General features: G+C 37.3%; 2 protein-coding genes across 2 annotated transcripts in view; both read left to right on the top strand.

Annotated features, from left to right (window-relative positions):
* LOC311081371 (protein NLRC3-like) overlaps window positions 1–6092 on the top strand; it is a gene marked incomplete at its 3' end in the record, with an annotated part of 325193 nt that extends 319101 nt beyond the window's left edge. The window contains exon 12 of the mRNA XM_084111912.1: window positions 6061–6092. Coding sequence (XP_083968038.1) covers window positions 6061–6092 — 32 coding nt within the window. The remainder of the gene's footprint in view (window positions 1–6060) is intronic.
* The window catches only part of LOC311081544 (uncharacterized protein), a 300285-nt gene continuing 285580 nt past the window's right edge, over window positions 2324–17028 (top strand). Inside the window, exons 1-2 of the mRNA XM_084112091.1 lie at window positions 2324–2356; window positions 6061–6132. Coding sequence (XP_083968217.1) covers window positions 6103–6132 — 30 coding nt within the window. The 5' untranslated portion in view covers window positions 2324–2356; window positions 6061–6102. The remainder of the gene's footprint in view (window positions 2357–6060; window positions 6133–17028) is intronic.

Genomic DNA, 17028 nt, shown 5'->3' with positions numbered 1-17028 from the left:
TGTGTGTGTGTGTGTGTGTTATTAAACATGATTCCTCTGCTGTGTGTGTGTGTGTGTGTGTGTGTGTGTGTGTGTGTGTGTTATTAAACATGATTCCTCTGCTGTGGGTTATGTGTGTGTGTGTGTGTGTGTGTGTGTGTGTGTGTGTTATTAAACATGATTCCTCTGCTGTGTGTGTGAGTGTGTTATTAAATATGATTCCTCTGCTGTGTGTGTGTGTGTGTGTGTGTGTGTGTGTGTGTGTGTGTGTGTGTGTGTGTGTGTTATTAAACATGATTCCTCTGCTGTGGGTTATGTGTGTGTGTGTGTGTGTGTGTGTGTGTGTTATTAAACATGATTCCTCTGCTGTGTGTGTGAGTGTGTGTGTGTGTGAGTGTGTGTGTGTGAGTGTGTGTGTGTGTGTGTGTTATTAAATATGATTCCTCTGCTGTGTGTGTGTGTGTGTGTGTGTGTGTATGTGTGTGTGTGTGTGTGTGTGTGTGTGTTATTAAACATGATTCCTCTGCTGTGTGTGTGTGAGTGTGTGTGTGTGTGTGTGTGTGAGTGTGTGTGTGTGTGTGTGTGTTATTAAACATGATTCCTCTGCTGTGTGTGTGAGTGTGTTATTAAATATGATTCCTCTGCTGTGTGTGTGTGTGTGTGTGTGTGTGTGTGTGTGTGTGTTAAACATGATTCCTCTGCTGTGTGTGTGTGTGTGTGTGTGTGTGTTATTAAACATGATTCCTCTGCTGTGAGTGTGTGTGTGTGTGTGTGTGTGTGAGTGTGTGTGTGTGTGTGTGTGTGTGTTATTAAACATGATTCCTCTGCTGTGTGTGTGTGTGTGTGTGTGTGTGTGTGTGTGTGTGTGTGTGTGTGTGTGTGTGTGTGTGTGTGTTATTAAACATGATTCCTCTGCTGTGGGTTGAGTGAGTGTGTGTGTGTGTGTGTTATTAAAGACGCTTCTGCTGTAATAGAGTGTGTACTGCACTAAACCTGTTAGTGGGGGTTCTGGACTGATCTTTATCTGTTTATTATTATCTTTGTTTTCTCTCTCTTTTATTTTGTCTCTATTGCTGTGAAAATAAGACACATATTCAAGAGAATGACTCAATATCACAGTTTGTTGATCAATGAGTGTGTGTGTGTGAAGGATCTCATGAGTGTGTGTGAAGGATCTCATGATTCTCTGTAGGAACTGATCATACTGTAAACACTTGATCAATTACTGTAATATAATCCAGTTTACTCTAAATAAACTCCTCCTGAACAGAACTGAGTTACAGACCTGCTGTTATTGATCAGATGTCTAATCTTGAACTATGATTCTGGTCATATTGCCAATCCCACAATGACACATAAGATAAACTTTTCTTTATATATTCATGCACTATTTTAACTGTAATATCTGGTATAAATGGTTTCTGCACCCAAACATCAGAATCTCACACTCTTTCATTGCCAGTTATTAATAGTTTGGATGCAAAGGAAAAACAGCATCATGTGAACAGGACTTTTATTTTGGTCTGGGTGTGTGATGTCATCAGGCTGCGCCTGACTTTGACCCCGTTCGCCTTCCACACATTTCGAGCGCCACAGTGACGTCACGGTGTGGTTGTTGGTGCTCCTCAACAGTCGGCCCTCAGCGCTCTTATCCCGTGTGCTGGCAGGAGCCCTGGCAGGAGTTTCCTCACACACGCTGGCCCGCTCTTTACACACTCACACAAGTAGGCCGATGTTTAATAGAGATGTGTGTGTGTGTCCGCTGCAGTAATTAGCCCCCGTGCTGGATTATACACACTGTCTGAGGTCTCTGGACATGTTGCTCCGTTTGTATCATATTATAAATCATTTGCACAAATGGCTCAAGAGTTTGAGACATTTTCCTCCAGTGAAACTTAGTTGTATGTTATTGTATTGTGCACTTTAGGGCATTCATCATAGCTGGTGCTGTGGGATATTGTGAGATTACTACACTTCGCATGATTAAACAAGATCATATTCGTAAAAGGCAAACATATTTGTAAAAAACAACAACAACAACTTGACAGTAGTTTGATTTAGAAAATCCCCAAAATAAAAGTTAAGAAATAAAATAAATAAATTGAACCGAAAAAAGGAATACAAATAAATCACAACATAAGGGCTATAGTTCGGCTGCAAGGCACTTATCTCGTTGATAAAATGTCTACTGTAATAGCTCTTTTCATCTGAGAGAGTGCTGAGGGATGAAGCAGGAGTTTTCAGCTCATTTATAAAGTGAGGAAGGGTGGGTGGTTAAAAATCCCACATTTATGGGAGAGAGAGGAAGAAGGAGGACTTTTATTTTGCCCTGGTGTGTGACGTCATAAGGCTGCGCCTCACTGCAGAGTGAAGAAAGGTTGGTGTTTTTACTTGTTTACAGTGTTTTAGTCGAGACAGAGCGTTCTCTGTGTGTCATAGTTTCCAGAAACGGTGTAAAAGGCATCACTAGATGTAACACTGCAGTGCTGTATCTGAGGCTAGTGCTCGTGTTATTGTGTGAGTAAAGCTGCCCGCACATATTGAGCGCGTCTCAGCTTACGGTAAACAATATAACAGAGTCATGGAGAAACTGAACCTGTTCCATAAAGGGATTAAACTCCTCCAACACCTGATTTGAGTTCACGCAATCCCACTAGTTTGCTCCAGGTGTATCTAGTCTGGATAATCGCGTGCACGCGTTGTTAAAGCAGCCCTAGAGGTCGATCGCGGATCAGAGGGTTGTTCCATAAAAGACGCTTAGAAAAGCGGGGATTAAACTCCAAAACCGGACTTGAATGAGCCTAACAAATAAGTTGGGGCTAAATAAAAGTTGGTGGTTCCATAAAAGGTAATTGAAGTTCACGCAATCTCACTAATTTGATCCAGGTTTATCTAGTCTAGATAATTGCGTGTGCACGCGTTTCTGAAGCAGCCCTAGAGGTCGATCGTGGATCAAATCGATCCACCATCAAACAGCGTATATTTTGTGCTGTTTTATGCGATTTGTGACATGTTTTTTTCCCCTCAGTGTAAAACTTACATTTTACAGTTATATTCTCCATCTGTAAATGTTAAAAAGTCGTGCAAATGTATCCATTTTACTGCTAATCTTCATATTGAATGAGCGCTGCTGCGCGCATGCGCGCCAAATAGGAGCGCAATAATTCTGACTAAAATACACATTTTGCTTGGCAAATTAATATGCCATATTTTATAACACCAGAAATATCTTCTAATTATAATAATGTATCTTTAGGATGTTGGATAAGTTGCAGTGAACTTCTAGCTCATTACACTCATATATTTTATACTTCTAATAAAAAAAAATTGAACAGAAGTAGCCTAATTAAGGGAATTTTTTTTTTTTTTTAAGAAACTAAATATATAAAGATACAAAATATAGTGTTGGGTATAGGACCTGCTACTTAATACATATGATGTATATTTATTTAGAATGCTGAGAATTACAGCTTTTAATGCAATAATTTTTTGGATAAAGCAAGAATCCCCAGTTTTAAATGAGTGGTTAGATTTAGTTTCTAGAATGTATTTTTTATATATTATACATATAATATAATATATTCTTAATGTACTTAACATTATGAAGAGGATAACATGAAATTAAGAGCAAATGTATACATTTTGAAAAGATATGTGCAACTCTAAAATCAAAGAATATTCCATAAAATAAAGGAATATATATTAGTCTACATTAACTACATTTTTATATAACCCTCCCTCCCTTTTATTTCTAGGCTAGTTATTTGTTATTTTATTTATTTGCTTATTTTATATTGAATATTTGATATTCAAATAATATTACTTGAATAACTATTAGGAATTATGTGTCATTATAAGAGTTTGATATAAATATGTGAATGTTACATTTTTATTAATATTTATTTATTGTTTTTTGTCTTTTCCCCCTTAAATCATATGTAAAAGTGTCTAACTATGTACTTCTTGGTTATTGTTCTAATCATGTGTGTTGGTGGGTATTATCACAAAAGAAAAAAAGTAGAAGGAAAAATAAGGAATATTTATTGGGGGAAAATATGATGTCTTTAAAGGAACTGTCAATTTGTATAATTGTGTTAAATGTGTTTGAATTGAAAGACATAATAAAGTACATAATATATATATATGCTAAAATATTTGTTATTTGGACATTAGATGTGCCTTATTTAGAGTTTTAAACCTACAAGTGTATTTTTATGATATATTCAAATGTAGGCTAATATACTGTCAGTTACTAAGCTCAGATTCATCTTACCAGTTAAAATTCATACTGTGCTTTTGTAATTATTTATTTTTAATTTTGTGATTTTAACTTCTGCTTTACAAAGCTTTTTTTTTAGATTGTGTTCTAATGTTCTTCTAATAATCATAAACATGTACTACAGCTGCCAAACAAACCAGAGAGAAATGTATTCATAAGTCTATATTGTCTAATTTATCATTGTAGCCTTATTTAAGTTGATTTTCTGTATACTGTGTATTTATGTTTGGACTAATAGTGGTTGATAAAGTCCAATAATGGTATGAGAGAGTGTCAGTGGTAATATCATTGTGTTCTTGTCGGTCAGTGTTAGAGGATCTGTGTAACAGCTGAGGCTTAGCCTGACAGTTAGCCTGCCCTGGACCAGGCTAGTTTCCCAGCATAAGTTGCCAGAGTAACTGAGTTTGAACTATTTTAAGTTTGCTTTATGAAACCGAATCTACCAAAAATAAGCCTGACTAACCGAAATAAGCCTGGCTTATCCTCTAATCTTGGTTTATGGAACAGCCCCCAGGTCGATATCCACCACAGCACACAGCGTGTGTTCATATGTGTTTATATACATGTTTCAGCGTGTGTTCATGTTTATATGTGTTTGTGCGGTTTATGCGTTTGAGACATGGTGTTTTCCTCAGTGCAAAACTCACAGTTCACAGGTGTGTATTCTCCATCTGTACATCTCAGAAACAGCAGCGCAATCATTCTGACTAAAATACACATCTTGCTTGGAGAATTAATATTAATATAATTACAATTATTTTATAACACCAGAAATATCTTCTAACTATAATAATTTATATTAAGGATGTTGGATAATTTGCGGCGAAGCTCATTGCACTCATATATTTTATAGTTTGTAAAATTAAACCAAAAGTAATTCAGGGAAGAACTTTTTCAAGAAACCAAATATAATAAAGATACAAAATATAGTTTTATTTAATCTATTTAATAAAGATGAGTTATATTTGTTTAGACTGGTGGAGAAAGCAGTAATCCGCAGTTTTAAATGATTGGCTAGGTTTAGTTTATACAGTACGCCATGGAGAGGAGAACACCACATCAAGAGCTAACTATACACTCTGAAGAGATATGGGCAACTCTGAAATCAAAGAATATTACATACAAATACATATTTCATAAATTACTTTTCTTATATATATAACCCTCCCTCCATTTTAATTCTAGTTATTTGTTATTTTATTTATTGACTTATTTAATATTGTTATTATTTGATATTTAAATAATATTACTTGAATAACTTATTAGTAATTATGTGTCATTATAAGAGTTTGATATAATTATGTTCATGTTTAATTTTTATTAATATTTATTAATATATATTTTTGTCTTTTTTTACTTTTTTCATATGTAAAAGTGTCTAACTATGTACTTATTGGTTATTGTTCTTCTAATTGTGTGTTGTTTATGTGTCGGTGGGTATTATCACCAAAGGAAAAAAGCAGAAGGAAAAATAAGGAATAATTATTGGGGGGAAATATTATGTCTCTAAAGGGACTGTATATTTGCATAATTATGGTAACTGTGTTTGAATTGAAAGACATAATAAAGTACATTATATGCTGAAATATTTGCTGTTGGACATTAGACGTGCCTTATTTATAATTGTAAACCTACAGGTGAGTGTATTTATGATGTGAATAACTGTAAAGGCACTGTTGTAATGGGGTAATCAAGTGTAGGCTAATATAGCCAAATACTAAGCTCAGATTCACCTTACCAGTGCTTCTGTAATGATTTATTTTAATTGTCTGATTTTAAACCCTCTGTGACTGTGTTTGTAGTGTCCGCACACACAGAGGCGCTCCTGGGCTGAGGGTGTAGAGATGGCGTGTGTTAAAGAGGAGCGGGAGGAGGTGGAGATTGGAGACACTGGGTCCCAGTGTTAAAGGGGCTATATGCAACTGTTTCCCCAAAATAAACGTAACAATAGCCTTTTTATTTGACCATGTATGACTCAAACATCTCCTGATGAGCATACTGACACCTTGTCAGCTCACAGTGGGTGCACCTATAAGCCTGTATCCTATTTTTCCTATTTTCTGTCGGGTCGGATTTTTCGCGCGCTGTCTGCGGATGTGACGTCAAGCGCGTTCATGTTAAACGTTTCAGATCACTCTGCCACCACCGCTAGTCAGCAAACAAACTTAGTTTCTCAAACAATATATGTATTTGACTGTTCTTACCTCTGTAAACATAATGTTGACTTCTTTGCAGCGGATGACTTGTGAAGTGTGCACGTACGAGAGCGAGCAGAAAGGAAGAGCAGTTCCGTTTTTTGGCCACAGGTGTCAGTCGCGAGTTTAAATTTCAGAAAAAAGCATATAGCCCCTTTAAAGCAATGTGACACACACACACGCAAACCTGACCCAAATGACCCCAGTGTCGCAGTCGTTGCCATCTATCTGCATTAGTGGATATCCCGCTGGTCCCTTCCCTGCGCTCATTAGCCGGAGGAGTTGCGTATTTAAGGCGAGACGTGGCGGGCAAAAACATCGGGTTTTTCACTGGTCAATTTTGAGATTTTGTGATATTTGTCTTCAATAACATGTCCTCTGTCAGACTTGTGCTAAAAAAGAAGTCAGAAATACACATTCAGGTCTTTATTTTCCTACACTGTGTCTGTTTGAGTGTGTAGATTTCTCATAAATTCATCAAGAGTTGGCGTTGTAAATCCTCCCGCCGCTCCGCGATCGCTGTCTGGAACCGTCATCACACACACCGCTGGAAAGCTCTCTCTCTCCTGTACAACACTGTCGGATCCAAATATAGTCATTTCCTGTTTATCAGCAAGCGCAATCTCATTGGCTGATGCCAATTTCTGCCAACGTGATTCGTTCAGAGTCGTCACGTGACGCGCTCTCACATTTCTGCTGTGGTTAAAAATGCTGAACGATATGCGTGTTAAATTCTCTCAGAGAACAGTTGTCATCAGCAAGAAGACACAAGGCATCACCAGCGAGGACAGCAGATGATGAAACGCCGTCACACAGAGCGTCGATGCGTAAGCTGTCGTCCGGAAGACAGGAGTGTTCAGCGGCGGTGATCAGAGCAGTGGCTGATGGGTCACGCAGCGCGTTTGAAGGAACCGGTCGGGGGGTTCATTTGTCCTGATTGCGCAGGGACTGGGCTGAAAGTTAACATCGACCCGAAGAATCATGGGTTCTGTAGTGGTTCACTACTAGAGTAAGAAGATAGGGACAGGCAGAGTGTCTGCGCGTCTTCAAGACGTGTCCTGGTGTGAATGTGGGAATGGTGCTGTTAGCGCTCGAGTTAGGCTCGGGATATGCAGATATATCAGCAAGTGTTGGGGATTCCTGGCCTTTGTGTTAAAGCGTATCTCTCCGTGCATGTGCGAGCGTTAGAGGAGCGAGTGAGAAGCGTGTGCTGAGTCTGATTTCTCACTGGTCTGTAGTGTGTGTCTGTGTGTTTAGTGTATTATGTGGTGTGGGGGAGCAGTTTTCCTTAGAGAGGGAGTTGTGGGAGAGAGTTTGCTCCCGCTGTCCTTCTTCTGCCGGGAGCACGGCTGGTGTTACGAGTAGTGTGGTCTAACTCGGCCACATGGCATTAGGATCGTGTGTAAACTCAGTGTAGAGGAATGTGCTTTCCTAGATTTAAGCATTTTGCTCCTATAGTGTGTGTGTGCCATGATATGACAAAGACAGCACACCACACACGAACAGATTTTCAACCAGAGTCTCGACTGTGAACACAGGAATTCTTGCAGAATCACGCGAGACTTCAGGATAAGCACGGCGGACGATATGCAGGAAGAAATTGCGATAGTGTTTGGATGATTTTCACATAAAATTCACGTGAAAAAAACCCCATTGTACCCACCATTAGCCTATATATAACCTTTTATACAGAAATATATTCATTCTTTATTGTCTTTATTTATTCTTTATTGGATTTATTGTCTAAAAAGTTATTTAATCCCTCTTTTTTAAATCTTTTTTTAAATTGATTTTAAGAATTACAATTACAGTCGGGGGGGTACAAAGAGTAAAGCCGATAAACAAACATAAAAAGACATATACATAAACAGTGACAAACTTAAAAGTTAAACAAAAAAATTAAAATGTTTACGGATTGAAACGCACTTTGCAGCTTTCTTATTTTTCAAACCCAATATTACACAGAGATGAGATGAGGTTTATCTGCTGCTTATGTTTGTGTTTTCTATTTGTTAAGGCGAGTGATATCTGACTTCACAGGCACAGTGGATCATGTGGCGTTTCAGGGTTCAGGGCGAGTAAGGAGACATCAGTAAAATCATTGTCCAGTATAGATGAAGAGGGGACACAAGTGGCCGTCCCGCGGCGGTAAACTGCGGGTGTGTATTTGCAGACTCTCACCACTAAGAGGCGCTACAGTCACAGACTTTACAAAGTGTCAGCTTATTCTCTCTATTGCGTAATCTGCCGTGTGCAGAAGACATTTATCAAAACAGATCGAACAAATCAGAAAAAGACTTTCAATACAGTATTGCTTTCAATTAAAAAATAAACAATGAAAATGTAAAAGACCACTAAAATGAATTAAGTTTGAAACCCCATCGCACATTTCAAGGTTTAAATAAAGTGTCGGGACAGTTTATTTATTTAAAACAGGGATGCAGATAGAGTTTATTCCCTTTGTGATGCAAAATAAGAAACTCCAGGGCAGCTCTTGTCACAAAGCACATGACAAAGGCAGGTATGACATACGCAAGCCATACGCTGTGATAAGGTGGCTCTGACTTCTAACATGTAATTTTCCTGTTCTTGCACTAAAGTAATTGTTGTGTTAGGTTGAGTCTAACTGCAATGGTCTTTCCCATGTAAATTGATCCAGTCACGCATGCAGATTTATGTTTTTAATCAGGGAGAGTGAATATGCTCACTCAACAGGCCATGGGGTGGAGCAGAAAACAGACAGAGAGCCTCCACAAGGTGCGTCTGTGAAGGGGAGAGTCCGCTGTGCGTCGGTGCAGATTAGGAATGATACAGACTGGTGTCGACTTGAAAGGGACTTTATATAGTGTGTACCAGTCTTTGACAGCAAGAGGAAGGAATGAAATGAGGAGTTCCAGTACTGACTAAAACTGGCATGTGTAATACAAATGGGTCCCCAGTCCTATTTACCAGCAAGCCCAAATGCTGTTAGCATGATGCCTACTAAAGGAAAAGCTTAGTATATTCATTCAAGTCTTCATGTACATCCTAGTATTACAATCACAACACAACAATCTCTGCTAGGTATCACGGTAACACTTCAGAATACGGTTTCTTACTGCATAACTAATAAGGAATTATTGAAGAACTAGTAGGTAATTCCTCATTAACTACTTCTTCACTACTGATAACAACTAAGGAAGATGTGTTAACTAATCAGTATGTAATAGAATTTTATGATTGTGTGAAGTATCAGTTAGTTAATCAATAACTAATGAATTCTGTCATACCTCCTGAAGAACTACTATTAATTATCTACTAATATCTAATCTACCCTGCAGCCAATCAGAATCGAGTATTCACCCAGACCATGGTATAACTACTAATTAAGGTTCAAGAAAAATAACTAAGAAGTAACTAATGAACAGTCATACAAAACTACATTGAGTTGTGACCTTCCTTATTTACTGATGTTATTAATAGAAGTAGTATTATGAAAATACAATTTTAACAAATACATGTAAATGTTGGTTTTGTGAGTGTGTTCTGTAAGAAATCAACTTCAGAAAGAAACCCTGCACTCAAGTGCCTTGCCATAACTAACCTCAGATTAGCTTTTATATTCTATATACAGCACTGTGTGTGTGTGTGTGTGTGTGTGTGTGTGTGTGTGTTCCTCAGCATAGAATGCCATTGAGTAAATTCATGTATTTGAGGCAACGACTGAGGGAAACTGAAACTATAGGGAACTTGTTAATAAATAATACAATTAATAAATAATTATCAAATAATTCTGCAGGAATCACTTATACCCTGAAACAGTATTCTAGAGTGAAAATATAGGGAACTTATTAGTAATTAATAAAGAATTACCACATAATTCTGACTCAAATCAAACTTACTCTAAAATAACAACACTAATAACGTAATCATCTAAACCTTTGTAAAATACACGACAATAACTCGTTACATATCATCTTCCTTTATTTCAGGTGAGAACATTTCTTAATACAGCATATATTTTATTTTGTTTTAACATGTACAATACTGCCTACATTTAAACTCATTTAACAAACATTTTAAACTCAAAAGTTAAACCTTTAAAAGCCATTCGAGTGTGATCATCCGGTCTCTGTTCTCCCATTTCCACAGTAGTGCTGCGGGATCTCTTGCGGGATCTGGGCTCGTGTTCGGCGGGGAAACTGCTGAACTTCAGGCCGACGCCCTGCGCTTCACTCGTAGCCGAAAGATGCTGTGACTCCATAACCTGCCCATAAACAAACAGTGCACAGCTCTGAGAACATATTCATCTGATGTAAATACACTTAGTAACTGTAACTGTAAATACACACAGTAATGATTTAATAGATTAAATAAAGCACACACAAACCTGTATTTCACAGAAGAAATGCACCAAATCGGCAGCGCTGAGAAACCTCCAGAAGAGGATGCTAATACCCGTGCTCTTGCATCTCCAAATCACTGTAAAATGCAGGCAACCGCGATATTGCCAGAACTCTAATGGTGCAAAAGAAGTTTAAAATGTATAAGGTGTATAAGGTGTAATGTACATTTTGTTTTGCTAATGAAATAAAAAGTTTGCTTATTTGCAGATCAATATATAGCCTATAGGTAAATGTCTGCACTTATCTTTCTTATTAGTGCTGAAGAAGGACTAAAACTGTCTAAAAAAAACAAAAAAAAAAAAAACATTGATCATTGCTTTTTACTTTAAGTACGTAATTAATTACCTTTGTACTTTTACTAAGGTAATTTTGAAAATGAATAGGCCTAATTGTAATTTTACTGGAGTGATATTCTTTAGTTGTTTTGGTTCCAGTGCTGCTTCACATGACACATATCCACTTACTGAAGGGGATTCTGTTCCTGGGAGTCAGTAGACAACAGTCTGCACAGATTCCCACACTAGTGCGCACTGCTTCGGGAAATGGATGTCCAAAACACAGTTTAAAGCATGTGTGCACAGCACCAAGGAGAGTGTTTTGCTGTAGTGCCTGTTTGCCAGCAGTTACACAGGCCTGAAGGCACTGACTGTCGTCCCCAAGACCAAGGACGAAGGAGAAGGGTTCAGTGAGCCCAGCCTCCTTCAAGTATTCAACTATGCTGGTCCCAACCTGTTAAAAACAGAGGAATGTCAAAAACATACAACTCACAACACAATGCACAATGCAGCATTATATACAAAACTAGGGGTGGGACAAAACATTGATATGGCGATATACTGTTGTCCTTCTCCGTGCGATACGGGAATCGACACACTGTCACGTGAACAGATGATCTCTAGCTACAGGTGTTGTTATAATAAATAGAAAAACGCATTATATGTCTGGGCTGATTAGGTGAGTTTTTTTTTTTTTTTTTTGTCTTGAGAAAAATGAATGCCTATCTTGTGTAGCATATAATATTTATCCAAATGAGTCAATATTGAATGAAATCACAAGCACTGAACTGAATTGAAATCATAAAATTTGTGTCAAGCAATAAAAAAAGTAGCTTATCAGAAACTGTACCATGTAAACAATATAAATTGTTGTTACTAAACCTAATACAATTCTGCTAGTTACAAAAAAATTTTTTTTACACCAATTTGATATTTAAAAATAAAATATTTAAAAAGTATATAATTATCTAACATCTGACTAAATCAAAATGAATCTCAAAACATTAAATGCTAAATGGTGGTTATATATAGGCCTATCTAGCGTTACAGAACATGTGTCAGAAGGTCGTCTCGCAGTGACTGAACAGTGTCTTACAAGTCTACGCTGTTATAATGTTATCTGACATTACGCGTGTCTGCTTCATTACAGCCTATTGTGAGGAAAAAGCTTAGCGTGGTTTAGTGTACCTAAACAACGATCAGTGATCACCACATTTCTCTCTCATATTGCTCCGGAGAGAGACATTTGGTGATTATTGATCGTTGTTTAGGTACATTAAACCACGCTAAGCTTTTTCACATTATGTGTTTTAGAATGTCCCACTTTAAAAAAAAGATTAAACAAAATCTGATTGTGTTCATTAATAAACATTGATCTATAACATGAAGCGGACCCTGGAAGATTTTTTTTGGGGGGGGGGGGGGTAAGTTAATGCTGCAATTGTTTGTCATATCAAAAGAATGATAGAGATTGAAGATGTAAGCCTGCAGTGTCAGTGTAGGGACGCAGATTGCTTAGTCTGTTTCTGACGCGTGTTTTGTCTTGAGGTATGAAATATTCATTGTCCATACCTTCTCAATATTAGAATATCCAAATCCATTTATTGTCCATTTTGACATTGCAAATAACAAATAAAACAAACAAAAATTATACTCAACTTATCGCTAACAAACTGTATTGGTATAAGCAGTCTTGTACAAAACATGACTCTCAAACACGGCACGGTCAGAAAGTTTGTTTGACCTTCAATCCCCCCACCTGTCACTCATCATCACCTTAAATATACACAAATACTAATACGCCCTCTAGTGTCACAAAGAAAAAATACAAATGAACATAATGGCTCCAACAGTCAGTGATTCTGATGTTTGGAACTATGCATTTAGTAGAAAAGCCCTAAAGAGGGTAAGTAGCATCAGCCCTCAGTTTGCCAATCTGTTGGACTCTGGCCCAATATGAACACATTTTAAAACCAAATACTCTTTCATATTCCTTTCTAATAATGCACTGGGATGTGAAATATGCAGAGATGCAGGGTCACAGGTGTGCTAAGATCTGGTTCAAACACATACACTTTTTCATCAGAGTGGCCAATATGGCAGAGTTAAACCTTATGGGGATCCTAAAGACAAGCAGATGAGATCGTTACGTATCATCGCATAGCCACAAATTAGCCGAGTCAATCTGTGGAAAGGTTTTCAGATTTCTTTTTACAAATTGTTATTCAATTGTTGTTTAAATTAGACATCAGATATTTTACACCTTATTACATATCAGATAACATTCTACCATACATAGTTCACTTGTATTTTCAGTGCTTTCAATACTCCATATTTACATCCTTGTGCATTGAAGAACTCTTTAGCAGTTTCATTGTATTGTATTTGTATTAGTAGTATTGTAGTATCTTTTGTTAATAAAATCTTTTTTTTTACAACTGTCTTTTGTGTTGGTTTTGTGTCTCGGGTAAACCCACTCACTCACCCCACCCACCAGCTTGCAGACATTTCTTGACTGGGTTATCTTGTTGAATTTGGTGATTAACATGGATCCTGACATATACAAAAAATATTAAATTATAAAACAAATGGTTCATACCCTGATGGGTATTCCAAAGCGGAGAAATCAAATTTTAGAAAAAAGGCCAACACTTTTGACCTCCAAGGTAAGAGCCATAAAAATCTTAATATTTACAATTTTTTAAATCATGTTATCAGTTCTCAAAAATGGTCTAAAGTTTGATCTTAAATTTGTATCTCATATGCTAAAGGTGAGGCCAGGTGCACGTGCAACATAGCCTTGCTTTTTGCGTTCATACTTTTAGGTTAAAAAAAGTACAGAATGTACTACTTTATAGTTGCCTGCAACGTAGGTTATTCAACGTGAGGACATGCATGATTAAACAATGCACACGTTAAAAAATCATGAACGCTGCAAAGTTGAATCGCCATAAATAAAAATCCACGTAATTTTTAGTTGTATCTAAAAAAAATATATAATTTGCATAAATAGTAAAATATGGGCTAGAAATTTTGAGGTAATCACCCACTCTTTTGTAATTTACCATTTATGCCATTATATTCACTAGCAGTATAAATTAGTCAAGTTTTTAGATGCATAACTTTATGCCACTAGGTGTCACTATACAGTACTGCATGCATTTTAAAGCGGACACATTCGTAATCACAAAAATGTAACTTTTATTACTACAGTAAAAAACAACAACATATTTACGATATTAAAACTATAGTTATATGGTTATAATGAAATAAATGTTTTTCTCTAAAACACGTTGGGAAAAATTATTTTCCCCCTTTTATTAAATACTTTTTTCAACCTCCTTTCCCTAAGATAACAGCTCTGAGATCCTTCAGAGAATCTCAAGAATCCCTCCAGATCCCAGTTTTTCTTTTCATAGATGGTGAATTGTATTACCTTAAGAACAAAGGCAAAAAACAACAGAGTAGACTAAAAGTTGTGTGTGGGGCAGAAGAGGCAAACAAACTTCTTGAGGAGTTTCATGCAAGCAGCCTCGGAGCTCACACAGGACAAAAGAAAACACGAAACGCAATATCTATACGATTTTACTGGCCTGGCATGTCACAGGACATTGACACCTGGGTAATAACATGTACAGAATTAATACGTTTGCAATATTATAAAATGCTAATGATTTCCAACATTATACTGTTTTGATGCACAGTGTGTACCACGTCAGGCCAGCAGGTCATCAGTTAAGGAGCAAAATTAAATCATTACAATTGTGGTATTCCTTTCCATCACACATTTATTTATTATTATTTGTTAGAATTAAATTAGAAATAACAATTAAGTTATATAACTGATTATTTTGCTTCTTTTTAATGATCTCTAGGTTAAACAGCCTTTCGAACTTGTGGGGATGGATCTAATTGGCAAATTAGCACCAACAGAAAATGGTTACCAGTATATTTGTGTCATCATTGACTACATGACCAAGTGGCCCCAGGCTTATCCCCTCAAGTCAAAGGCTGCCGGGGAGGTTGCTGATTGCCTTTTAAAATGTGTGCATCAGTTTGAGTCACCTAAGAGAGTCCTCACAGACCAGGGGAAAGAGTTCGTAAACACAGTGAGTCAGACATGTTCTAAAACATTGATAAAAAATTATTAAATGTCAACTTTTTTCAATATACACACCTTTCATCTTTTCCCTGAGAACTTTAAGAGTCTGTTTTCTTTTATAAATTGCAGCTGAACAGTAATATCTGCAAAGTGTATGCATAATCTCTGCATAATCTCCACCACCAGTGCCATCACCACAATCTCCACCACCAGTGCCATTATCAGTTTCATTATTATCATGCAGTCCTAACCCATTCTCCCTCCCCGCTAAAAACAGGTTTCTCCCTCTTTCCAAATTCATATTTAACCCACCATAAAATTTCTAAATAATGCAAAGCATTTTTGTTATTGTGATCATCATAAAGGCCTTAAGATGATATGTAGTACTGCATTTCTAGTCATTATGCATAATTGTAACAGTATCTTATGCATTTACAAAAACACCTTTAATTTATGCTTTACTTTATATGCTTATTTTTTACATGTGTGCTTTCTGTCTTTTATGTACAACTAGGGGCTATGCTGAAATCTCTTAGTGTACACACAGCTGCAGCGACAGTCACAGACTCAGTACAGCCTATACGCTGTCCATTAATTTCTGTTAATGTATATTTAATATGTAAGGGTCATCTGCTGATCCTCCTGAGGCAAAACCTCAGTCTTCAGAATCCCATCCATCTGATTCCCAAGCTAAAGAGACTCCTCCAACTGAGGAACTTCTGCAGATGCTCCAGCTAAAGTCCAGCACGCTCCACCTCTTGACCCAGCTCACTGGCCTTCTGTCTTCTCAGGTGCAATGAGATCTGATTTAGTGAACAGAGGTCCAATGCGACCAAAATCTGACTTTAAATTTCCCAGAAGAGAAAGATGGTAGATCATGTCACCAACACCATAATCCAGTGGCCATAATCCAGTCCCTTTCACGCAGAAACCTGGCATTGAGAGGATCAAGTGACGCACTGTCTCAGCCAAACAATGGTCACTTTTTAAAAGAGCTGGAGCTCTTAGCTAAGTTTGATCCTGTAATGCAGCAACATATAGCAAGGGCACAACGTTCTGCTGGCAAACAACCGCATTACTTGGGGAAGACCATTCAGAATGAGCTAATTGCAGCAATGAGTGGCAAAGTATTAGAAAAAATAGTGACAGACATTAAAGCTGCTAAATACTTCTCAATCATACTGGATTGCACTCCTGATGTAAGCCACCAGGAGCACATGTCTGTTGTCTTACGGACAGTCAGTCTCAATGACGTTCCAGAGATCAAGGTAAGGATGGCTGACGCGAAACAGTCGTTCCGAAGCTTTGCGAGATCCCGAAGCGCAGATGTGTCGAAACACTGATCCGAAGCGTGATTCGAAACACCCATGTCACGTGACTTTGGCCAAACGAAGCCTCGAAGTGTTTCACTAGTGTTTCATCAGGTGTGGTCCGCCGAATCAGCGTTTGATTGACACGGTCGGGAACAGACCACACAATCGCACATCTGTATAAAAGTGAAATCAACGCATATTGACCTCGTGGGTTTTTGTGAGAGGACTTTGATTTTGAGATAGCGGATTTTTGATGATATAGTGACATAGTGCGATTCGATTAGTTATAGGCTATTTAGGCTTACATTTAAATTTACACAACACATTGACTGATAGGCTAGAGACAGACAGAGTATACATATAGTGACACATTAGATACATAGATATAAATATATATAGACAGCTAGATTAATAGATAGATACATATATAAATACATAGATTATATATAGATACATATAGATACATAGATAGATTATATCTAGATACATATCTAAGTACA

This window comes from Abramis brama (assembly GCF_963993115.1).
Source record: "Abramis brama genome assembly, chromosome: 4".
Classification (NCBI taxonomy): domain Eukaryota; kingdom Metazoa; phylum Chordata; class Actinopteri; order Cypriniformes; family Leuciscidae; genus Abramis; species Abramis brama.
The sequence above is the reverse complement of the archived record's forward strand: the minus strand, read 5'-3'. Positions and strand labels throughout refer to the sequence as shown.